Genomic DNA, 27,131 nt, shown 5'->3' with positions numbered 1-27,131 from the left:
AACACTTCCTTAGCTTACGCTCAGGAAGTATTGAAAATAATCGAAAATTGAAAGTAAATAGCGTGAAAATTTTAACATCGACAATTTGAAAAATTCAAAACTCGAAAAATCAAAAAATCGAAATAAAATAATTAAAAAGTCTAAAAACTGAATAATGTAAAAATTGGAAAATCCAAAATTCAAAAAGTTGAAAATCAAAAAATAGAAGAATTGAAAATTCGAGTATCAAAAATCCAAACCTGGAGAAATCAAAAAATCAAAAATTAAAAAAAACAAGAACCGAAAAACTGAAGAACTGTAACGTCAAAAACTCAAAAGACGAAAATTTGAAAAATCGGAAATTCAAAAAATCGAAAATTTGAAAAATTGAAGAATTGAAAAGTTGGAAAACCGAAAAGGACACAGTAAAAATTCGATAAATTGAAAATCGAAAAGCAAAAAAATTGGAGTCCCAAAACTGAAAAAGGGAAAAATGGAAAAACTGGAACCTCAAAAACTCAAAATACGAAAATTCGAAAAATCGGAAATTCAAAATATCGAAAATTTGAAAAATTGAAGAATCGAAAAATTGAAAATTCGAAAAATGGAAAAATCGAAACTTCAAGATTTTCATAACTGAAAACTTGAAAAATTGAAAAGTCGAAATATCTAAAATTCGAAATATCGAAAAATCTAAGGTCGAAAATTTGAAAATTTAATATTCGAAAAATCGAAAATTGAGAAAACCAAGATCCCAAAAATTTAAAAATCGATTAAGCAAATATTCTAAAAATCGAAAATCGGCAAATGGAAATTCGAAAAGACAAAAATTCGACAAATCGAAAATCAAAAAACCGAAAATCGGAAAATCTGTAATTTCAAACGTCTAAAAATCGATTAATCAAATATTCGAAAAATCGAAAATCGAAGAATTATTCCTATAAATTTAAAGCGGTCATAATTTCAGAGCATTCGGTTTTCCAGTTTCAAAATTATATTGTAAAATGTTGTTATACAATTTTGATTTTTTTGCAAAATCTGAATGTCTAGGGTAAAATTTTAACACGGATTCATAAACCATCTATACAATAATTCTAACATCCATATAAAGTTTCACAATAATTGGTCCGGTAGTTTTGGAGTTTATCTGTCTAATAGAAATTCGGACAGACGGCAGACAGGCAGACAGAATTTTTTCATATTCTAGGGGTCATGGAACGTCAAGGAAATATAAAACGTGCAAGTCGCCCGATGGACTCGAATAGGATACTTTTTTAGCTTACACTCGGGTAAAAACGAACGTCGTCTTCATTTTCGGTGAAATTAGGATACATTCTCGGTTTCATAACTGTTCTTTTGAAGTGAAACATTCTATAGATTTACATTTTCAAGTTTTCAATACGAAACCGTTGACAGGTTTATAAAACTTCGTGTAAAATTTAGAACCTGCTAACTTTAGTAGAGCTACTTATGATTAAAATAAAACAGGAGCATTTGTAATAAGCTACGACCAAAGAGATTTTTTTCCTTTGTTCATTCAAGTTTTAAATATAATTTCAACTTTTTTATCCCACTCTTTGTAGCGAGAGCATTCACAAATTGTTGTGGCAACAAACTGGAAATGCTCAACTTCGAAATAAATGTCCGCCGCTTTTATTAAAAATTTGATACACATCAGAAAATGGTTATGCACTGTACTCTCAACCTGTTGGTCATAGAGTAAAAATGAAAGTCGAATTGTGTTAGTTTAGCCGTTTGTTGGCATGTCATACATGAAATTAAGTGACGCGTCACTAAAATCGCTCACAAATCATGTAAATAGCGACATTGTAAAATAAACAACAGCGCCAAAGCTGCCAAAACGCAGATTGACAACAAATTCAAACCGCATTCAAATCGCGCTTTCAATGCTTGTTATTGATTGATCGGGTTGGATACGGTACATATCGATAACCGAAGCCTTACAAAAACGAAGGAATAACAGTTGTGTGCGAAAATAAAATAAACGTTAAGCCTCGTATTTTCCCAGGCATGCCAAGTGTCGACGTGCGTGATATTCGCTTTATTATATTGTTAAATATTTTTGCAAAAATGTAGGGAATCTGGAAACCCGAAACGTACGTACATCATGTTCTGTTTACATTTGCGCTTACTACTTTGTTTTAATTAAATTTTCCGCCTTTTTCTCGAGCGCAAATTTATTTTAACCATTTCAGTTTTTTAATTTGAAAATTACAGGTTTTTGATGGCGAGCGGAAAATATTCCCGTCCTATGTAGTCGGCTTCGATGAATGTTTCTAAATATGTCGCTCGTTTTTTCACTCGAGTTGTTACCCCATCGGGTTCAAAAAGGACGAGGCAGATGCTAAAAATATGATATATTTACATAACGCACGCTATTCGAATGAAAACGTAAAACGGTTTAATTAAATCAAATGTATGTGAACTTCGCACAGGAAATTGAGCTTTTTATTTTACTAGGATTCGGTTGCCAATAATTTTTCGATTATGTGCGTTCACAAGTGGATCATCATCAATTTCGTTCGAGTATTGAGTAAATACAGGAATTTTCAATTACTTAAGATTTACCAGCTATTAGATTTTATACTCCTCGACTTGGAGGAGTATTTGAATTTTAGTACGTGATTCAAGTAATTTTGGAGTTTCAGAACTAGTAGCTGCCACTCGGCGCATTTCAATTATTGTAATTTATCCCAGAAAACAACTTCGAATAATACATCATAAGGTACCTCGTATCGTAATCCTACAAACATATCGGAAAACAGATTTAATAAGAATTTGTAAACTTGAACATGTTGAGGTTAATTACGAACTAGTGAGTTTGCAAAATTGTTTACGAACTTAAGGATTAGATACACACACTTCGACAAAGTGACTAAATATATAACTAACTTATACGAAATTTACCATATTTACTCAACATGCGTTAGAATAATTTTAAACACACTATCACGCTTACCGGTTCTAATAGTTTTTAAAACACTGAACTCGATATTATAGTATATTTAAAAAAATATTTACTAAATTGTTTGTTGAGCTGACGTAATATTACAAACAATAAACAGATATTCTAACAAAATCAACATGAACTATATATTGAAATAAACAAATATAAAAATTATATGAATATTTTTAACTAAAGTACTAAAGTAAAGGGCGGTCAAAACAGTCAGAAAAAACTGGTCGAAAGTTATTTAAACAGAACTTTTCTCGCCCTTGAAGTACACTAAAAAATATATAATTTCTTTAAAAAATAAAAAAATTATTTTGCGAATTTTATTTATTTCTTCATGACAACAAGTTAAAATAAAGATATGCGTGGACTGTTGAACTACAGGTATTATGATAATTCTTCTTTTATCATTATTAAATATAAAATCGATATTTCCTTATACAAATTTTGCATTTAAAACATATTTTAAGTTTCATGTTGTGAAAAAAAGTCTACACATATTAAAGCAAAAAGGCCCGCCCACCAGCCCTATCTCAATTGTGATGAATTTTTTTATTCGCCGTGAACCAAGGAGGCGGAGCTTAACTGCAAAATACTTATTTCTTTACAAGAAATTAAATACATGTTATTGAGTATCATGTTGTTCAAAGAATACTACGTATATTAAGAAAACAAAGCAAAATATAAACCCCGCCCACCCACCCAATCTCAATTCTGATGATTTTTTTAATTCGTATGTATTTTAAGAAGAAAAGGCAAAATATAAAATTATCCTTAGAAGCTTCAAACACGTTTAAAATGGTAAATGTGTGTGAGAAAATATGGATTTTGCAATTAGGCTCCGCCCCTCGATCTGACAATGAACAAATAATTCATCACAACTGAGATATGGGCGGGTGGGCGGGGCTTATACTTTTCCTTTATTTTTCTTAATATACATAGCCATCTTTTCACAACAAGAAACTAAACATATGATTAAAATGGTATATTTTTGCAAGGAAATATGGATTTTGCAGTTGTGGGGCGGAGCCGAATTGCAAAAATACAAATTTTCCATTTTAAACATGTTTTAATTTTCATGATGTAAAAAGAAGTCTACACATAGTAAAACAAAGAGGCACAATGTAAGTAAGCCCGCCCACCCGCCCTATCTCAATTGTGATGATTTTTTTTATTCGCCGTGAACCAAAGGGCGGAGCTTAACTGCAAAATACTTATTTCTTTAGAAGAAATTAAATACATGTTTTTGAGTATCGTGTTGTTCAAAGAATGTTATGTATATTAAGAAAACAAGCCAAAATATAAACCCCGCCCACCCACCCGATCTCAATTCTGATGATTTTTTATTTTTAGAAACTTAAAACACGTTTAAAGTGGCAAATTTTTGTAAGGAAATATGAATTTTGCAATTATGCTCCACCCCTAGCGCTTACAACGAATGAAAACTTCATTACTATTTAGAACAAGGCAGGTATGGGTGGGGCTCTATCTTTGGCTTTAATTTTTTCTTAATATACGTGGTATGTTTTGAATAACACGATATTCAAGCCTTCTTGGCTCACGACGAATACAAAAAATCATCACAATTGAGACAGGGCGGGTGGGTGGTGCTACATTTTGCCATTTTTTATTAATTTATGAAGACTTATTTCGCCAACAAGAAACTTAAAACATCTCTAAAAGGGTAAATTTTTGTGGAAAAATATGGATTTTTCAATTAAACTCCGCCCCTCTATCTGACAGCGAATAAAAAATTCATCACAACTGAGATATGGGCGGGTGGGCGGGGCTTATATTTTTCCTATTTTTTCTTAATATACATAACCATCTTTTCACAACAAGAAACTAAACATATGGTTAAAATGGTATATTTTTGCAAGGAAATATGGATTTTGCAGTTGTGGGGCGGAGCCGAATTGCAAAAATACAAATTTTCCATTTTTTGCAAAATACTTATTTCTTTACAAGAAATTAAATACATGTTTTTGAGTATCATGTTGTTCAAAGAATACTAAGTATATTAAGAAAATAAAGCAAAATATAAACCCCGCCCACCCACCCGATCTCAATTCTGATGATTTTTTTATTTTTAGAAACTTAAAACACGTCTAAAGTGGTAAATTTTTGTAAGGAAATATGAATTTTGCAATTATGCTCCACCCCTAGCTCTTCCAACGAATTAAAACTTCATTACTATTTAGATCAAGGCAGGTATGGGTGGGGCTCTATCTTTGGCTTTAATTTTTTCTTAATATACGCAGTATGTTTACATTTTGCCATTTTTTATTAATTTATGTAGACTTATTTCGCTAACAAGAAACTTAAAACATCTCTAAAAGGGTAAATTTTTGTGGAAAAATATGGATTTTGCAATTAAACTCCGCCCCTCTATCTGACAGCGAATAAAAAATTCATCACAACTGAGATATGGGCGAGTGGGCGGGGTTTATATTTTTCCTATTTTTTCTTAATATACATAACCATCTTTTCACAACAAGAAACTTAACATATGATTAAAATGGTATATTTTTGCAAGGAAATATGGATTTTGCAGTTGTGGGGCGGACCCGAATTGCAAAAATACAAATTTTCCATTTTAAACATCTTTTAATTTTCATGATGTAAAAAACAGTCTACACATAATAAAACAAAAAGGCACAATGTAAGTAAGCCCGCCCACCCGCCCTATCTCAATTGTGATGATTTTTTTTATTCGCCGTGAACCAAAGGGCGGTGCTTAACTGCAAAATACTTATTTCTTTACAAGAAATTAAATACATGTTTTTGAGTATCATGTTGTTCAAAGAATACTAAGTATATTAAGAAAATAAAGCAAAATATAAACCCCGCCCACCCACCCGGTCTCAATTCTGATGATTTTTTTATTTTTAGAAACTTAAAACACGTTTAAAATGGTAAATTTTTGTAAGGAAATATGAATTTTGCAATTATGCTCCGCCCCTTGCCCTTCCAACGAATGAAAACTTCATTACCATTTAGATCAGGGCAGGTATGGGTGGGGCTCTATATTTGGCTTTAATTGTTTCTTAATATACATAGTATGCTTTGAATAACACGATATTCAAGCCTTCTTGGCTCACGACGAATAAAAAAATCACCACAATTGAGATAAGGCGGGTGGGTGGGGCTACATTTTGCCATTTTTTATTAATTTGTGTAGACTTATTTCGCCAACAAAAAACTTAAAACATCTCTAAAAGGGTAAATTTTTGTGGAAAAATATGGATTTTGCAATTAAACTCTGCCCCTCTATCTGACAGCGAATAAAAAATTCATCACAACTGAGATATGGGCGGGTGGGCGGGGTTTATATTTTCCATTTTAAACATCTTTTAATTTTCATGATGTAAAAAACAGTCTACACCATAATAAAACAAAAACGCACAATGTAAGTAAGCCCGCCCACCCGCCCTATCTCAATTGTGATTTTTTTTTATTCGCCGTGAACCAAAGGGCGGAGCTTAACTGCAAAATACTTATTTCTTTACAAGAAATTAAATATATGTTTTTGAGTATCATGATGTTCAAAGAATACTAAGTATATTAAGAAAATAAAGCAAAATATAAACCCCGCCCACCCACCCGATCTCAATTCTGATGATTTTTTTATTTTTAGAAACTTAAAACACGTTTAAAATGGTAAATTTTTGTAAGGAAATATGAATTTTGCAATTATGCTCCGCCCCTTGCCCTTCCAACGAATGAAAACTTCATTACCATTTAGATCAGGGCAGGTATGGGTGGGGCTCTATATTTGGCTTTAATTGTTTCTTAATATACATAGTATGCTTTGAATAACACGATATTCAAGCCTTCTTGGCTCACGACGAATAAAAAAATCACCACAATTGAGATAAGGCGGGTGGATGGGGCTACATTTTGCCATTTTTTATTAATTTGTGTAGACTTATTTCGCCAACAAAAAACTTAAAACATCTCTAAAAGGGTAAATTTTTGTGGAAAAATATGGATTTTGCAATTAAACTCCGCCCCTCTATCTGACAGCGAATAAAAAATTCATCACAACTGAGATATGGGCGGGTGGGCGGGGTTTATATTTTTCCTATTTTTTCTTAATATACATAGCCATTTTTTCACAACAAGAAACTTAACATATGATTAAAATGGTATATTTTTGCAAGGAAATATGGATTTTGCAGTTGTGGGGCGGACCCGAATTGCAAAAATACAAATTTTCCATTTTAAACATGTTTTAATTTTCATGATGTAAAAAAAAGTCTACACATAATAAAACAAAAAGGCACAATGTAAGCCCGCCCACCCGCCCTATCTCAATTGTGATGATTTTTTATTCGCCGTGAATCAAGAGGGCGGAGCTTAACTGCAAAATACTTAGTTCTTTACAAGAAATTAAAAACATGTTTTTGAGTGTCGTGTTGTTCAAAGAATACTATATATGTACACTAAGAAACAAAGTAAAATATTAACCCCGCCCACTCATCCCACCCCAATTGTGATGATTTTTTTATTTTTAGAAACTTAAACACGTTTAAAATGGTAAATTAGTGTAAGGAAATGTAGGTTTTGCATTCAGGCTCCGCCCCTAGGTCTACCAATGAACCACGATTATAAAAAATCATCACAATTAAGATAGGGCGGGTGGGCTGGGCTTATATTTTGTCTTTTTTCTTAATATACGTAGTAGTCTTTTCAGAACAAAAAACTTAAAATATGCTTGAAATGATAAATTCTTGTAGACAAATATCGATCTTGCAATTAAGCCCCGCCCCTCGATCTGACAACGAATGAAAAATTCATCAGAATTGAGAATTGAGGTCGGGGCGGGCATGGGTGGGGCCTAATCTTCGGCTTTATTTTTTTGTTAATATACATAGTATTCTTTGAAGAACACGATACTCAAACACATGTTTTTGTTGGTGAAAAAGGGAGGAAAGTAAATCATAGAATATTTTGAATAAAGATCCGTAAGCACGTTTAGTAGGGGGGGGGGGCAAATCACGCTACGCCGCCACTGCATCCCCGCAACTTCTGCGTCTTTAAATATGAAATATATTTAAAACAAATAACTAACGAGAAAAAATATAGACATTCTCAATTTCTCAGTATATGCTTAACTTCGACTGTTTATGTTTATAGTTCGACCAAATTCGACTTTTAGCACGTTCAGATTACAAGCATCAACGGCTGAAAGAAAATGAAATTTGGTTGAATTTGTTTCCTCAATGGAGAGGAAAGGACACAAAACAATTTTAAAATATCTTCATGATTTCACAGCAATCGGTTTTTGCAATTTGAAAGTTAAATTGTGAAATATGGTTATACAATTTAGATTTTTTTTTCAAAAATCTGAATAACAGGTAAAAAATCAGCACGGATTCATAAATCACACATACAAGACCATGTTATTTTGTAAAATTTAAAGAATATTTCTTCGGTAGAATTCTAAGATGAGGTCATAATTTTTTGGGAAGGTCTTAATCGAACTGCTGTACTTGTGGTTTACGAATCTACCATGATTTTGTTTATTATTTTTACATTTGTTTATTGTTTAATCCGTCTTTTTCTTTAGACACATAGTACGAAGCAGATAACTAGTAGGTCCAGTTTTTTAACAAAGTCAAGAACGGTTCATCCCATTGTCTCGAAAATGTGAAAATACAGTAATGTCGGGCCTGCCTATTTTAATATTAATAAAATAATAATTAACATAATAACAACTCGCCCAAAATTATATTCGGCGCGTTTTGCTTATTTTATAATGTTTATAGAAACTACGAGCAGCTATTGAAATAGATGAATGGAATCTTTTAAAGGACTAACGTCGTAGTTAAAATCTGTAAATTTTTTAAACTCTTTTCAACACTTAAAAGTGTCGGCATCTCCTTCAGTTGTGAATTTATACCTTGCAAAAATTGTTATTGATTTTTAATTTTAAATCGTATTTTTACTGGTTGGAAGTCTTCTGTTGACTCATTTACATTGTGCAAACATTCAATTCTCAAAGCGAAGTTTAATTCATTTCTTAATTGGTAAATTTTCCTACTAAAAGAAATTCATAAAACTTATTTATCCACCGTAATTTACAAAGTGAGATTTAATCTGTTTCAGCAAATTTAAAAAAGTAATTTGAAAGACTTTGTTCGTTTAAGCGACTAGCTGCAGTATCGCTACTACTTCACTATTACCATCATTAGTAACGATGAGCCCCTCAGTTGGTTTAAGCTTACCAGAAATAAGTCTTATCTTGGTTAAGGGAAAAAATAATTGGGGAACTCAAATTCTTCCCTAAACAGCATAAATCGGTTAATTTCGAACAGAATTCCAATAATTCCTTATCTCTGTTGAAAAAAATTTCGGGTGAAGTTTAACATGAGCTTCTTATATGTGGATTTTCCTTAATGAGGAAAATCTTGTGAGACTATTTAATAATCGATAACTGCTTGGCATTCTTGCAAAATTCCTTAATAACTTGTGTTATTTAGTTTGGGTGCAGCAACAAAAAATAATAAATGGTTCACGCTTAGGGGAAACACATATTTCCTAATAAATAAATCAAACGAAATGGTGGTTTAATTGTTGCTGTGTTAAAGTTAGGTAACAAGAGTGTCGTTACTTTGCATATATTATATTAACAAATTTACATTTTAAGTGAGAAAATTAATTTAGTACCCTTGTTTAAAACCGTCAGAGTGTTACGTTTTTAATTAGAGATTATACTTTGTTGGATTACGTCTGGCAATTTAATTTACCTAAAATAATAGTACGATAAATAAATCATTGCGTTAACAACGTAGCCGGCATTATATTGTTTTATGACTAAATAGAAGTTATTTAATCAAACATGTATTTTAATATTTAAATTCCGTTTGGGGCGTAGAATGAAATTTTAATTACCAGAATTTACTTCTGTGACATATTTTACGTCCAATTTAGCATTTAATAAGGTGTACACATCGCATTTAAATTATTTTCACAAGTAAATACGAAGACTTGGAAATTAATAAAAGAAAACCGTTCTTTTGAAATAATTTAACTTGAGAGGCTGAAAAACTCTCGAGAAATTTAGTCCATTATTTTTCTCTTTTTATTCGCGATAACATTTAAAATGTAACATAAGCAAAACAACTGTAAAAATTGGTTTTAAATTGAAAATAAATAATCTCTTAAAAGCTACAAACAATACAAATCCTTGACACTCTCTTTTCCGTTTAAGCTTAGCGATTTTTCATTAAAAATATATATTCTTGTGATTCAGTTGTTTTTGTTCCTCATATTGAAAGACAATCAGGGTCTTTTGGGTAGTGATTATACAAATCCGTATCGTCTTCGTCGACATTATATCATTTCTAGCACCTTTACTACTGTTTTAAACACGTTCTCATAATCTATTAAGATTTATCATTAAAGCAAAGACAAAAATTAAATTCAGTATCACGTATTACAGAAAAAAATAGAACAGACTGAAGGATGTTGCGAAGCTGATGAAAATTCTCTTCCTTTAACGACTCAGATAAATCAACAATCGTCAGACGTTAAGGAAACAAATGAGAGTAGTAAACAAACACGGAAATGGAACGCAGGTGAAAACTTTACGAATTACCTCAGAAACACACGAATTCTAGAAGCCGAAATTAGTTGCAATCAAATTTTTCAACTGTCAGAGGGATATTAACTCAAAAGGACACGAATGGAAACTGAATTCCCTCAATAGTTGAGATATCGTGGGAGTGAAAGTTAATAGAATGTTGCACTTATTTGCTAAATTTTCTATAACTGATGAGGTTGAAAAATTTTCCGATCAAATATCACTCATGCCTTGGTAAATGATTCTAAAAATGTAGTTTTTTTAGTGGCAGCTTTCAGATTCGCGTCGGGGCATTGCCAAGAAATGCGCTTTCGAGCGCGTAATGAAATATATTTTACAATTGTGTGCGCTTGGGATATTATATACGTTTAACCCATTTACGTTGGCAAGCTCGTATTCGGTGACCTTGAAACTGTATTATTTATGTACCTAAGCTAATAATCGATTTGAAATACCATTTACGTCGTCATTACCCATTAGAGTGACTTTGATATGATTATTACCGACCAAAGCTCGAAATTTCCAGAGCGAGAAATAGTTTACAGAATTTTCATAATAAATATTTAAAATATGTGTTTTATGAAAAAAGGTCTCTAGGCGATGCCTTTAGGTCAGGCTTTACAAAATTTTCAATGTCATATTTTTATTATTATATGAAAACCATTTATTATGCCATCAAGATCAATAGCCCAACAAAAATTCTTCTTCGTAATATGGAGAACATTCCATTCTATTGTAAATGATCGATTTTAACATTAGCAGGATCGTTTTGTCGAAACTGATGCCATAATGTACACTTGCCTGATTGCACCACAATTATGTCGGGTAAATATGTCGAAAAACAAGGAACAGTTATTTTCTGTTCAGCTTTATTTATTTGTCTGCTTCGTTCCGCTTAGTTAACTTTTTATTAACAAACTGGTCACAGAGAGGAGTTAAGTGACAACATCGAATTAATTTAAATGACTGGTGAAAATGAAATTGGAAAATTTAATTGACTAAATCGATAACGCAATTGCGCATACCTACCTCAAGTCTTTATATTTGTGTTTCAGTTCGTGCTATACTTTGAATTAGCAAAATTAAGGAGGCAACTAACGAACCAAAGCGACTGATTCAACATATTCAATTTATGATCCATTGGATAAGGGTAGCAAATGAATTGCACGACCCTTTCTCGTAAATCCTTCGATCTCTCAAACTAAATTTTCTGAATTGTTTATTTAACGATTACGCATGCGCCCCTTCAAATGCATATTGCTATAAATTATGACTAAATTCTCGAGGGAAAATACCACATTAATTTTAAAAGTAGATATAAACCGAGGAAAATCCTCCCGGCTGGCTTCTTCTGAAGTTTGCCCTACATATCACTGTTCTTTTAATCATTTTTTACAGGAAATCCTAATGAAAAAATTATTATTTTTTAAAGCCCCCGGAATTACAGATTTCCTTTTGCCACTTTTTACCTCATTTTCCTCAAACGTAAAACTGTATTTCGCCCCGCTTCTCGCCATATTTATGGCGAAAAGTTGAAACTGACTAGTAATATATTATGGGAGAAACAATACTTCTAAAGTAAAATCAATTGAAAACCTCTGTTCAAGTCACGTTTGATAACACTGCTCTACAATAAAATCATCAAGCAAAGAAATAACTGAGTCCGTATTAACTTTGACACCCTTAATATATTTCTGTGATTAGTTGTCCTCGTATTCTATCTTTTAGATTTTATAATTCTCGTCAAGACTGTAAAATTCTAAAAACACAACAGCGTTGTTATTAGTTATGCATTGTACGCATCAAAATATATAGTGTTAGGAAATAAACCCATAGGCCGCCCCGGTAGGACGCCTATGGGTTTCCCAGTATGTGTGTCGATAATGGGTGACTCATCGTCGGTGACGTTCACTAAAGAAAAGCCTGGAAGCGGAAGTCGCGATGGGTATTCCAGAAAGACCTCGATCACGATGCGTATGCGTTTAAATAGAGGTCACCTTCGGGAACGATTATTATTCAGTCACGATCAACGTAAAAATGGTGTCAGAAGTGGGATTTGAAATTAATTAATCTCTGAAGTTTGATGCCTGTTGAAACTAGAACTCAAACTGCGAAAATTGAGAAACAAGTAAAGCAGATGATGGCTATGCTCACACAAGTGGACGAAAAGACGGACGAGAAAAATCAGTGGAATGTGTGAAGATCGAATGGAGAACTAAATTGAAGATCGAATGAAATCTATGTTGGTGTTGACCCCCAGAACAATTCAATCACTCACCTATGATGGTCAGACGCCTTGGTCATCTTACTAGAAGCAGTTCAAATCAGCAGCAATGGCGAATCTCTGGGAAGAAGAGCAGAAAGCGACAGCATTGGTAATAGCTTTGCGAGGCGGAGCGCTCGAGATACTGCAAACTTTATCCGAAGAAGATAGAAACAGATACAGCGCCCTAACTGCTGCCCTAGAACTTCGATTTGGGAATGAACATCTAAAACAATGTCAATCCTACGTAGAGGACTCTTGAGAGCTAATCCGAAGAAGTGCCTCCTCTTCCAAAAAGAGGTAGAATTTCTGGGACACACTGTTACGGTAAACGGGATCAAGGCTATGGGAACAAAGATCAATGCGATTCGCGATTGGCCAAGACCAAGAGATAAACACGAAGTCCATAGTTTCTTGGGATTGTACACGTACTACAGAAGATTTGTCAACGGGTTCGCTGATACTGCTGGTCCTCTGCACAGGCTGACGGATTTGAAGTCTCAGTTTAATTGGACTGCTGAATCTGAAGCAGCCTTCAAAAGATTGAAGAACGCACTATGCTCTATTCCTATTCTGTCCTATCCTCAATCATCGGGAATGTTCATTTTGGACACGGACGCGAGCAAGATTGGAATAGTTTCTGCTAAGAAAATAGTGATATTGGCAAACGACATATCCTCTAAGAAAAGGGAGGGTGGGTGGGCGGGGCTAGTAGCTGTCAAGATAAGACTGATTTGGGCAAATCAGATACCCTCTAGGAGAAGAGAGGACAGGTGGGCGGTGCTAGTATCTGCTAAGATAAAACTGATTTTGGTAAATGACATACTCTCTCAGAAAATAAAAGGAGGGTGGGAGGGGCTCACACTTGCTAAGATAACACTGATTGTGGCAAACAACATACCTTCTAAGAAAATAGAGGCGGGTGGGCGGGGTTGCTGCTTGCTTATAAAATATTCTGTTGGAACAAGATAAACTTAGCCCTACCCACCCACCGGTTCGCTACTTTTTTTCTTCAGAAATAAGAAATAAATACTATGGGAAATTAGTAGTACATATAACAAAAAAAATACTATTAAGCTTTTTTTTAACAGTATACTTTCTAATAGTTCCCAATCACACTTTATAAAAGAACATATAATTCACCCCGCTCACCCACCCTGCCTCCATTTCAGTAATTTCTTTTGACTAGGCCGAATGAAAGGTTGATCTCAATCGAAGACAAATAAAATCGTTAGAATGAGAACAGCTTGTGTGGACGGGCGCTAGTATCTGCTAAGATGAGATTGATTTTGGTAAATGAGAGAGGGTGGGTGGGCGGGGCTATTGCTGGCTTATAAAGGTTTCTGTAGAAAAAAGTATGGCTTTATTATTCCCGAAGAAGGAAAGGTCGTTGCCCGAAGTTGTTACCAGACTGTCAACGTCGTGACGAGAATCAACAATGTCGTTTACAGAATTCGACGAGGTCCGAAGACGAAAATGAAGATTGTCCATTTAGAGCGTCTCATGAAGTACAGCAGTGACACCGGTGACGTTTCAGATCGCCGTCCCGGTACGACGCCGATGGGTTCTAGTATGTACGGCAATGATGACTCATCGGCCGGGCAGCGGTCACTAACGAAAAGCCTGGAAGCGGAAGTCGCGATGGGGAACCCAGAAAAACCTCGAAGCGGCGTTCTCGATCCATCGAGAAGAATGTATAGGTTTAAATAGAGCCCACCGTCGGGAACGAGGATTATTCAGTTGATTCAGCCAATGAGTCGAGTCCAGTGAATGTTATAAGAATAACAAATAAATTGTTGAATTTTACCCACGTCGATTTTATTCACCGATCAACGTAACATTATAATCATTTATAGAAACCCTGTAATATGCGGCAAAAATTCGGGGATTTTTTAAAAACCTTTTTGTCCTTGAGTTATTTACGCAAAAACGCTTTATTTCGAAGATACTGGGCGATTAAACTAAAGTAAAACTACAAACCTGGAAGTGTATTTTCAAAATAACCCAAATAACTCTGGAATAAGTCTCTGGATTTTTGTAGCATGCTTAATGTGTTTTGTTGATCAAATCAAGAACGGTTCATCCCATTTTCCCAAAAATTTGGGAATTCACTACTGTTATTATTGGTATTACACTACACGTATCCAAATTGATATATGTATCTTTACTAAAGTGCTAATGATGTTACTACAAAATTTTATTATGGAAAAATCCAAACTTATAAGGATCATCATAAAAAAATAAAATTTTCAAAATCAAAGTTTATAATCTTTCAGAGAAATTGGATATGTTGTAACTATATTTTAGGTGCGAAGGAAGTTCTGTTTAAGTAGTCTTGGACCAATTTTTTTAAATATTTGTTATTATGTATTGATGTATCCTTCAAGCTAAAAACAATGGCGTTTCCAAAATTCGTTACAATATTATATGCATATTGTTGTAATCTGTACCAGTACAAACTACGTTGTTCATTAGTGTCTCTATATTACGAGAAACGGAATGAAATCCTAAGAAGAAACACACAAATAGTTGCACTTAATCCTTCCAATTTTTTTTCTTCTGTAAATTCGATAAAATGCTAAATGTGATGTATGGTGACCTTGAAGATCAGTAATATACTAATATGTTTGCGTGAATACATATGTGTCTGTCTATCGTCTGAATTCCTTTAATGAGAAATTATCCCGACCTTATTACGCCGATTGAGCCCCGAAAATAATAATAGAACGGAGAAGGATTAACAGTATTGACGTGCGTTGGAAGGCTCATAATTTGATTTTTTCGAGTTTGTAGAGGCGTAAAATAGGCTGTCAACGAATCGACTGCATTTCTTATAAAAATGATGTCGTTTATTCCGTCCTAAATATCCGCCTGGATCAAAATGACTGAGTTGTTATACCAATCCAGAACTCAGAACTTGATCACCCATCGAACTCTTTAAATATTCGAGAGCACTTTTATCAAATAGATAACGTTTAAATCAAGATTAAAGTCAACTCGCTTAATTTAATAGGGCTCTTGATTACAGTTGATACAAATCCGGTTTCCATGGTAGTAATCGTTGATTTAAAATAATCAAATCGGTTTAGAGTAATTGGGAATTTAAATTGATAATAGTGGTAAGGATCGGATGAGTGTTTTAGGAACCGGTAAATCCACTGAGGTAAACCCTAACTCCTCAAAGGTAAATAACAACCCTTTCAACACAAAGTCAGGTTCGTTTTATAACATTTAATCGTAGATTATGGTCAACAGGTTCAACTTGAAAGGATATCTCGTTTGCAAACTATGTTACCAAAAAAAAACAATTTTATATAAATTCATTAATTTCGCATAATTACGAAGTTGCGTTCTACAACAAAAAGGTTATAAAGGGGAAGATTTGTCATGCCGTTGTTGAAACTTTAGAGAGACGTTAACATTTCGGAACAAGAACAATGAAAGTTGCGAGTTTATTTGTACAATCGCGTGAATTAGATTATGGATAGATTTGTCCTCAGCCAGTATTCCCCTATCAAATTGTCAATCCGCTTTTACATTGTCTTTTCAAGAAGACTGTAAAATTAATTCAACGCATTCATTAATTTAAATGGAATTTTTGATTCTACGTCCGGAGAAATTCCATTTCAATTTAATAAAAATATTTGATGTTAATTCTCTTCTTAATAGATAGGGTGCGGATGAAAGGCATTCATTTTTCTAAAATAAGCCGTTGTATTTTAAATATAAATAAACATCAAAATGGTTGAATCTCGCTGATCCGACACGTACTTCACCTACAACAAAGCGATGCTTGTCAAACTATTGTCTATATTCTTATTACTTCTGACAAAGTTAATTCCATGTCGGTTGCAAGACAAAGCGTAAGAATGTAACAAAGGCCTGTATTATACTCTCGCTTGAAAATAAATTTATATAAACAATATATGAATAAAGAGGAAATTCTAAACACAAGCTTCAACTTAGAAGTTTGTTTTAGAAACCACACCGTTAAAGAGAGGCATGCAATATTTCAGATATTTAAGTAGCACATGATTTACACGAAGTCAACAATTAATCATGCTTCCAACGTGCTGGTTGAATTTACTCGCACGTTACACATGCGCACGCGCACCGAACAGCGGTAGAAATATACACATAATTGTATACAGTTCGAACAGGACGGAAAACTCGGGCGCCAGTTTTTTTAACCTGATTCTAGGGGTATTTTGGTACAATACAACTAATAAAATACTAATAGTTGTTTTATTTTGTAACGAATTGGATTTGTTTACTATAAAAATCTACTGAAATTCTACTGTTGCAGCTTTACGTTGTTTACTATCCACGTTTTTAAGAACGTGCCACGCCGTCGTGTCGTGTGTGGCCGTATTTCTCTAGTACGAGTTTGTATCTAATTTTTTGTAGTCGCAACGTCCAACCCTAACGACTTAATAGCTAAATTACATCGTAAAGCGAATTCGTGCTTAAGAAAAAAATGTTTGCTGTGTTACCAAGGAAAAATCAAGCTCGAGTGGAACGCAAATATCCCAGACTGTATTTATTTATATCTGCAATTTTTAATTTTGTTGGTTATTTTCAATTTTCAATTATAGATTTTTTACAGTGAATAAATTGACGTATGTTCTGTTTTAATTAATTTCACAATTGACGATTGTTAAAGCAGATTTATTAAAAATGTCATGTTTTTGGAAAAAGCGTAAACAATAGATAGCGTTTTTAATTAAGTTAGTTTGTGTAGACTAGTAGTGGACAGGATTGTCACTTTCACTAAAACAACTGAAATTAAACGTTGCGAATATTGTTTTTAATGAACTTAACCACTCGTTCTAATGGTTTAATGTTTGTTTAACTGGATTATACCCCAATGAGATGGCACCAATTTTAATCAAGCACTTAACTACGATTAAATCAGGGTAGAGAGCGACGCTTTACTTTTTTGAGATTTTTTTTCATTTACTGTGGTTGTATCGATTTTACATTTCAATTCGAGAGTGTCAAATGTTAAGTTTTGTACCTGCAGACATTAACGTGGATTAATATACAGCAGGTAAATAATGAATCTTTATTAGTGTTAAGAAGATAAATAACAGCTGTCGCACGTTTCACAATTCCAATTTATTTACCAAAGTATCTTTTAATCTTTGTTTTGATGAGTGTTAGTTCACACCTGAGGAAGCATGACAAAAAGTGTTCTAAGTAATTGGATTTAATTATGCTTGTCGTACAGATTTCACGAATATGAGGTAAAGCCAGAAGCGTCGCTATCGAGAAGACACTTTCATCATTTCATTGATCTTGAGCACTTAAAGGTTTCAGCCGAAGTGATGTGTAGTAACGCGCGAAATTTAAACATTAACGTTGAATAAGTTTTATCAGAATAACAAATTCACTCGTATACGCTGTACTGTGTGATTTTTTCTCTAATGTTTTATATATTTGCTTCAATTTTATTTAAGTTGTTTACCGTTCGTAATTGTATAAATAACGCAAACGCTTGAGGTATTCTTGGTTATTTTATTCAAACGTCAACACATCTTTTCACGTTTTATATAAGTGAAGCTATTGTAATTTACCTTCCTTAAGCTTAATAAAACGTCTTTGAAATTGCAAAAACCCGTGTTACATAAAAGGACTTAATTTTCTGTAAGCAACCAGAACCAGAAAAAGTTGGAAATTGCAGAGCTCCTTTGAAAGGTAGTACTTAATATGCCATACTTTTAAGAAGTTAAGTTTTGTAAAGAGAATTGAAACCTTGTTTGCGGCATGTCTCTTTGTTGGTTAAGTCGAGCATCAGAAGGAATATTTGAGTTTCGGTGGTAATGAAGTCTGGTTATGGCAGAGGAGAGTAAAATAAAATTTTCTATTAAACCTGTTGCGGCAGATCTTATTGAAGATCCGTCATTATCGTTTTTCATGGGTGGTACTGTCAGAGTAAGGTGTAAAAACGCGTGTCAACCGTGAATAGATTACGACCCTTTTAACAAAGTTTCTGAAAGACATCGTCGAACCGACGCTCGGGCTTGTGCATATAATTGCTCGATTATTTGCGATCATTAGCAAGTCGAAGTGACGATGCATTTTGCAATCGCACGCTAGAACGAGGTTCGATAATTTGCCGTACGTTCAAATTTTAGTATCACGAGTTGTGGAGATACAAATAACACGACGACAAAGTATACGCAAACATGACAATGCCAAGAAAATCGAAACTTGCGTTTTCTACACTAATAAAATTTATTGATTAAATTTTATATATACTAAAACATGATCATAACCTTCGCCGCACCATATTTATTGAAAAGACGCGGAAAACACTCGCTGACATATATTATATATATGCGTGTGTGTATTTTTCGATTTTAGAGGTAAAAGTTTACAGAGCGAGCAGACTGACTGATATTATAAAAGTTTAACGCTACTGACAATCTTTTATATGTATCCGTCGCGTAAAATGCATTTTTCACAAAGAACTGTTAATTGTTATGACGCCATTATTGTACCCTCTGTATTTATTGTTAACGAAACACTCATTTTTTACTTAAGAAATAAAAATTAGCTTCATAATTAAATAAAATTTCGCTCTCTTTACATCAAATTCCAATTTTATATGATGGGGGTTCTAGCTCATTTTGACCTCAGTTGACCTCTCCTATAATCAGACGAGTGTTTGTTTTAACATTTGTTTTTTTTTGTGTGTTATTTAAATAGGTCTTTTGCTACACACCTGTGGGAGTACGTTCTTTTATACTTTTAAGTAATATTCGCTATGAAAAATTTTAATTTGACGTTATCATGTCGGAAGTAGGCGACTTATTGTTATACAAAAGCGGTAATTACACGTCGAGAGAACATGAAAGTATCCATTCGCCGGCTGGACCCTATTACAATATTTCCTTAGCTTGCGCGCAAGAAGTAACAACAACTCTTTCTAGCTAAATATTGATGAAAAACGAAATGGATGTCGCACGCTTGACTTAAATGTAGAGTGTTCGCCAAGGCTTAACGCGTTAGCGTGTTTGTCAACTGAACAAAAGCTTATTCGGTCGATTTCCGATGTTAATGAAAAGATAATGGATTAATGCCCTAAAGAAAAAGGGCGCATTCATTTGGTTTAGAAAAAGAGTATACAATTTGTGTGTTTTCGATTTGTCCTGTGCTAAAACTGCTCATCAGGTAAACGACACTTTTATTACAACACATTACGGCCATCACTACGCAGTACGTCAGCATGAAAAGCTACTTTTGCTCTTTCCGGGTTGTTTTAACTTGATTTGATATATACCCGTTCAAGGACAGTTTTTAAAATTTGGTTAAATTTTATTTTTAAAAATCAATATCCCAATTATTGATGTAAATTTCGGAACACAGTTTTTACCACTGTGAGATACAGCAGAAACTGCTTTTTACTGTCTCATTTCCCACAACGAAAGTCGACAATGTTTCCCCTACGATTTATAAAGTTTTGTAAGTTGACTGAAAACAGTGGTGAAAACGGTATTCCAAAATATTTATCAATAATTGACATATTGATTTTTAAAGATGACGTGCAAGTTATAGACAGGTCATATTTAAATTTTCATTAGAATAAGTCCGTTAATGTGGCTAAATACATGTATTATTATTATTATTATTATTTAAAAAACTTAACCTAAAAAGCGTAAAGATCCCAAGAGATCGCGTTATGACACTGTTACAAGTGGAGACATATTTATTTCAGTTTGTGACTCGATAATCATAAATGGAAGATGAATGTTGAGAGTTTATTGACGTTTGTTTTTGCATACTCTTCTGTTGTCTTAAAACTGCTTTAAACTTATTTTTCATGGAGACAGTCGAAGATTACCCACTGAGGGGTAAGTCTCGAAGAGTGAGTGATGTATTTTACATAAGAATGTATATTATTTATTAGTACAACGCAGTGTGAATAAAGTTACACCGAAGAGTTTTGAATGTTCTTAAGATGCATAGAAAATGCGTATGTGGAAAGTAAAGATCGTCCGAGATCGATTTCCAAGATCGGTTGGGTCTCGGAATTTCATGAACCTCGTCTCGGTGGTGCAGTTTGTTGTGTTAAGTAAGCGATCCACTTGTTAGAACGTGTTGTAAAAAATTGTTGCGTCGCGTCGCAAGTCGTTGGGAGGATGCTGAGCGTTGTCCGCGAAATTGTCGTTTAGGTCCAGCGTGAGCGGCGGAGACAGAGCTGGTAGCGTCGCCGACGGAAGGATAAGGTAGGCTCGGTTGACGGTGTTCGAGACGTCCACGTGGAGTTGAGCGCTGCATCGAGCGCAGCTTGGGCCGGGCGGCGGCGGTTCGGCCGGGCGGCGGCGCAGGTCCGAAGGGCCACCAGCTTAGACACATTCGCGTACACATGTCGCCACGTCGCGGTCACGCACACCACACGTTACTTTACGCGCGCATCGCTCCAGGTGAGTGTACGTGATGTCTGTAGTAGGTCAGTGACCGTCGGATGGTCGCAGTCCCGTGCCCAAATTTCCACCCATACTTCCGCACAACTTCCCAAATTTAGAAAGTTTCCAAAGAAAAGTTGCGACGCGCCGAAACCATCCAACTCCGGTTTCAATCAGTGTTGGCGCGTGATGGAACATGATTGATCGTGGAAGCATAAATTTGCCCACCGATAAAATGAAATTGGCTCCCGGTGGAATTTTCGAAATTAGTGGCCACTTGAAAAATCGCATTGCGAGTCGCTACCATGCAAAATAATTTGTTTCTGTATAGGTGCAACAGGTCTGTTGTATGTGCAGAGCGCAGCATGCTGTAAGGGGAAAGGGACGCCATGGTGGATAGACATCGTCATAGTGTTGTTAACCAGATAGAGGAACCAAGGCCTAGGCCAAGGTACTTACTCTTCCGCCCCGCTCCTTTCCTTCCTTCCTAACTCTTTCGGTTCTCAGATGGGGAAGTCTGGCCAATGAAAGAGCGCTTCTAGATCTTCTGGATGGTGACCAGCAGAACTTGCAGCCCACTTCCCTCACGTTGGCGCCCATCAACAGCTCCAACATTTATGCGAGGCGGCACTCGGCGCACACCTGTCCTATCACGGAAGAGAGAAATGCTACGGTGGCTAGCGTAAGTACATGTTCTTCTTGCGAATTCTCCGCGTCAAATAACTTTAACTTGGCTAAAAATAAGCATTTTCAAAACAGGACCCGTTTTCATCACATAATACGCTACATTTAACTGTTCATACGCGTTTATAATCGGATCAGTTCTGTTGAAATAACCTCAGAGAATTCGGGAGACTGCAAGGGAATCAAATTTTATACTAGCCCTGACAGTCCTATCGGAATTTTTAATTAATTGTGACGCTTCATTATAACGATTACACTGATTCAAACTTTAACAAAAAGGTAAGTACAACAAAGCATCATTCCTGATATTTTGACAGAAGAGATTGATTCGTCGGTTAATGGAAAAGTCTTATTGTTTAACCGCGACGAAATATGCGCAAAATATATTTAGCCCTCGAGCAATCAATCATTACAAAATATCAAATTAATGACTTTAATACGCTCATTTGCATATCATTTTATGGACCACATAGACACTTCGCCGTCTTAAGATCCCTTATTGAGTCGAGCCTGACTCGTCTTTCTGTTTACGTGCTTTCATAGGGGATAAAAATTAAAATATTTGATTTATTACACCTTTTATAAAATCCTGGTTCGCCGCGGAAAAAGCGAAAAATTCCATTATACAAACAACGTGAATATTAGCGAAATCAGGAATAAAATTTTCATACATCTATAGAATAAAATCAATTCAAAGAACCGTTTCCATAACCGTTTGATTCGAAAACTCCTTCACAAATATAATATTTGACACAATAACACGAACCTGAGCCTATCAACTCCCCTATTTACTCAATTTGAAACCTCCACACAAGAAAAACTTCTCCGCACGTATTATATAACTTTCAACTCCACTTGCATGCTAACGTTATTTTCACGACTTGCTCCCATACTCATTAAAAAAGGCAATTTTACTACTACGAATAAACAAACAGGCGCTTTTATTATAAGAAACACTCTTGAATATTAAGAGGCGATTTTTATAGTCAACAAATATAAAACTGAATTTACTAACATTTGTGATAAATATTTTGATAACCTTCCTAATAAGTTATCTATTTTTGGGCAAACAAACTTGTAGTCTTAATTTTCGCCGAACTATTGCGTAAAGTTCTGATTTCCTACGATCGTTGTGTCTACCCGTGCGAAATAAGAAACACTGATGTTATAGAAAGCGACGGACAACATGTATGTATTTTGACGCCCATACAATGCATAGACAACCTAAGAAAAGTACATTTTAGGTTTTTTTGTAACTATAAAAAAAATTTTCCACTTCTTCTGTCATATGTTTGTCACTCAGGCACAGATCAGACTGAGGCTGAAGGCCCTTTTTTGCCAGCTTGTTACCGGATTTTGTTAGTTTGCGAAGACGCAATGCTTGAAAGTTTCAGTATGATAAGACGTCTAACAATCCTTGTGAATATAGATACGAACGAAACGACATCGTTAAATTTCAAACTGTTATATTCAACAAATGAACGTCTTCAAGCGTCAGTGAATATTACATTTTTATTAAAACTTGGGGGTGTTTAGGTAAGTGCACACACAGTTTCATCCTGAGCATTTTACATTCCTCATTTCGAGGCGTTAAATCCGAAACGTTATATTTCTTCGTGTGTTTATTTTTAGCAGCGCTTAATGCACAGATATTCTTAAATTTTAATCCGACACAAAAATAACGTGACGGCGGATTTTAAGTAAACATAAAATTAAAAATATACGGTGTTTGAACAAAAGCTTTTAAGTATGTATAAAAATAATAAGCGATGTATTTGTCTTCGAGATTTATTTTCTTCGCAAAAATGAAACATTCTGGAAGCACATTTTTCAATCGCCTATAATAAATAAAGCTGACGATGGAAAGGAATGTGCGGAATTACTTTTAAAATAATGGCAAGCGTTAGATAAAACATGAACATTTATTTTTTTAAGATCAACAACCACGCAGGAATTTCTAAAGCACGTAATTTTTGAAGGTAACACTTCGTGTAGGGCGAATCTACAAACAAGAATTTCCTTTTAACTAGCAGCTCAAATTAAACGCACCAAACACCAACAAAAAAATTTTAAAGATTCCACCGAAATAATCGGAATTGTGTCTGTTACGTAAATTTTTCAAACGAAAAAAAACATCACAGGATATTTTAAACAGAACACTAGTTGGTATTTTCGTTTATTGACAAAATTATCAAATGTGTCGAGTGAAAAATGTTGCATAAGGCCACTCAGACTCAGCTCTAATTCCTATTAAACATTATACGTCATTTTTAATGATAGTTAACAGAATGAGCCAGAGCTGCGTGAAATTGAATTCAACTATGCGCCGCTTGGAACATTTATGTTTCTGTAAAATAATCAGTAATACAAAAAAGCCTACTGCAACACGATCACACTTAGTGTCTAGCTTCACCCAAAAATTTATTTCACCAGTAACATCATGTTTTGAAAACTTAGTCTTCATCATCAGTCTTTAAAAACCACATTTCAATTGATCAGTCAAATTATCAGGTGTATAGGACACAATAGACACACTTGTAGTTTTTTTAGTAAACACGGTTTGAAAATTGTTTTCAAAAAAAGTTAAATTCAAAATTTTGAAAGAACCAGGACCGAAAAAGTATGGTTTTCTTCTTCAGTGCAAATTTTATACTAAACTGCTTTAGATAATTTGGTTTGCTCAAGTTGAAAACAGTGTCACATTCGAAACTATAGCAAACTTAAATTTTTGTTCGCTGCGTCACCCGGAAACTGGAGAACTGCCGAAAGCTACGCTTGACCATGTAACTACAAAAATGTTAAAATATAACTAAGGATGTTCTAGATGATTAAAACTTACATTTTTTGTGTATTAGTAGTAATAAAATAATAATAAGAATAAGTAAATAAAAACACAATGTAAACATTTACGGAAAATTAATTTAGAGTTACAGGAATTGATTAACCTTACATTAACTGCATACACGCAACTAGTAGGAACAGCAATGATCGATTTTTTAAAGATAAATATCTTTCCTAATTTGTATGTTATTATATTGTGAAATCTAGTAGCGATAGTTGATGAAAGTGATGGTAACAAAGCTGATATCACGTAATGAAGACATGATGAGAGATTATTAAGATATAATTAATTCACACAATACATTGCACTTGTGGCTAGTGAGTAGCCTGTCAGGTTTAAATTATCAAATTTGCATAGCCTGCGAGCTACGTTGATTACAATCTGTTCGTAATGGATCACCACAAAACGATCGCAAATGTACTGCGTGTTTCAAAAGTGTTAAGTGTAAAATAATGTCAAAATAATAGATAAAACTAGGTTAACTTTTTAATTGACAAAAAAATAAAGCGTCAACAAACGAATTAGTGACATTCCTAACTTCTTTTTAATTTCATGGAATATGATAATATTTTGAAAAGACTGTGTTCTAAACTGTCTAACGGATTATACTCAAATTTTGCCTGTATTTTCAAACGAGTGAAAACATTTTTTTGAAATTTTGAATTTAAAATCATTGTTAATCTTTCTGTTTTTCGTTGGCTATTTCCATTTACGACAAGAATTGTACAATATTAAAAGCAAATAAGAACACAAAACGTGCTCTATCCTAAATGAATTTCGTTGTAACGTTGCATTTTGAACCTTATTGTTCTCCAAGTTAAAATGCAAAGTTGGCATTGTGTGTAAATTAGGTATCAAATTTTTTGTCTGTGTCTTATCTGCCTTCGTGAGAAATGTATGACTGTAAAGAATAAATCAATAGAAACATTTAACATGTTTAAAAAGTCATTTAATGATAAGAAATACTTCATAGATAAATTCAATTATTATTCAAGTTTTACTTTTATATCATGGTTTTACCAACCCCGAACGTGAATAACCATAAATACTAACAAATAAATACAATAAATTGTTCAATTGTGTAGGAGAATCAGAAATATTTTGTTTGTTGAACTTAAGTAAAGTAAACATGATGACACTGATCTAGAGTTTAGAACTGGCGCGAATTCTTGTGGAAAACTTTTGAGGTTAGTTTTGTTTGGCGTGCCATTATGTCTCGGTTGAAATGAACCCCAAAATTTAGTCTTTTTCTTAAGTAAGGAATACTGCTGTGACGTCACCACTTGTTGGCAGGTTTGTAACCACAAGTTATGCGCGGTATGCGTTGCGAGAATTTCATTAAGGACCTTCGTCTTAGAAAGACGTGACAACATATTTTCAAGAGCATGTAGAAAAGTTATTAAAAAAAGTTAGCTGTTGTAGCGGTAGGTTGTTGTTTTTGTTTCCAGATACCTCCGCCTGTACCAATGCGACCACCTGCCGTACCCAAAAGAACGCACGTACCCCCACCGGTGAATGCTAACGAGACCGTTGTTAAAACGAGCGTCCGAACATTACCACAACCACCTCCAGTCATTCCACCTCTGCCGAAATCTCGAGCGTTACCCCCCATACCCACTGTAGATACCAAACCCAGGCCACCGGTCAGACACCAGATCTCCGGCGAATCAAACAATATTAACATATTGTCAAGAACTTACGACTTAAACAGAAATGCGTCGCCTAAACAGAACAAGCTTCCTGGTTGCACTTTTGAATTTAATTCTGTAAACCAGGATTTTTCGAAGATACCTCCTGCTCCAGTCGGCCCTCCACCGCCGGCTCCCAAGGGGTGTCACAAGCCGAACATCGCTCCGGCAAATAAAGTTTCCGGAAATCAGTGTAACGGGGGCAGAGTTTCAGTGCGACAAGACTCGGGGATCTCCAGCGACAGCTTTAGTCAAACATCGTCCCCGAGTTACACAACAAAAACGATGGAAACTCCCCTGTTGCCGCCAAAGACTCCCGTCAGGCAACAAAACGGGATTCTTGCTAAAGTTCAAAACGTCGAAGACGACGCTAACGGAAACACAACAATAACCAAGAGTGCATCGACGCCTGCAAGCTTGCAGACCATCGTGCGCTTCCATAATGGGTCAAATATGTCTCTCCATCATAGGGTAACGCGAAATATCTCTTCGATCGCTCGTTTAACCCGATCTCGTTTTTAGATAATTAGAGATATGAGACGTCCCTCGAGCCACTACGCTCGACGTTTAAAATTAAGGTTTAGATTTGCTCAAATAATTATAAATGCAATTGCCTTGTTTGCTATAGGCGCAGGAATGGCGGCGTACTTTAAAGGTGATCCTTGCGTAAACTAAACAAACCCGCGTTGTTATGATTCTTTA

The 27,131-nt window shown here is 34.6% G+C and overlaps 1 protein-coding gene across 1 annotated transcript in view; it reads left to right on the top strand.

The window, feature by feature from the left end:
- Nucleotides 1–27,131, top strand: part of LOC135141293 (atrial natriuretic peptide-converting enzyme) — a 59,442-nt gene that overhangs the window by 21,897 nt on the left and 10,414 nt on the right. Inside the window, exons 2-5 of the mRNA XM_064072272.1 lie at nt 21,547–21,666; nt 21,723–21,897; nt 26,190–26,900; nt 26,952–27,084. Of these exons, the coding sequence (XP_063928342.1) occupies nt 21,605–21,666; nt 21,723–21,897; nt 26,190–26,900; nt 26,952–27,084 (1,081 nt within the window). The 5' untranslated portion in view covers nt 21,547–21,604. The remainder of the gene's footprint in view (nt 1–21,546; nt 21,667–21,722; nt 21,898–26,189; nt 26,901–26,951; nt 27,085–27,131) is intronic.

Source organism: Zophobas morio, unplaced genomic scaffold (genome assembly GCF_036711695.1).
Source record: "Zophobas morio isolate AGI-343-1 ecotype UQ-CSIRO unplaced genomic scaffold, CSIRO_AGI_Zmor_V1 ptg000044l, whole genome shotgun sequence".
NCBI lineage: Eukaryota > Metazoa > Arthropoda > Insecta > Coleoptera > Tenebrionidae > Zophobas > Zophobas morio.
This window is presented reverse-complemented; position numbering and strand designations above follow the sequence as displayed.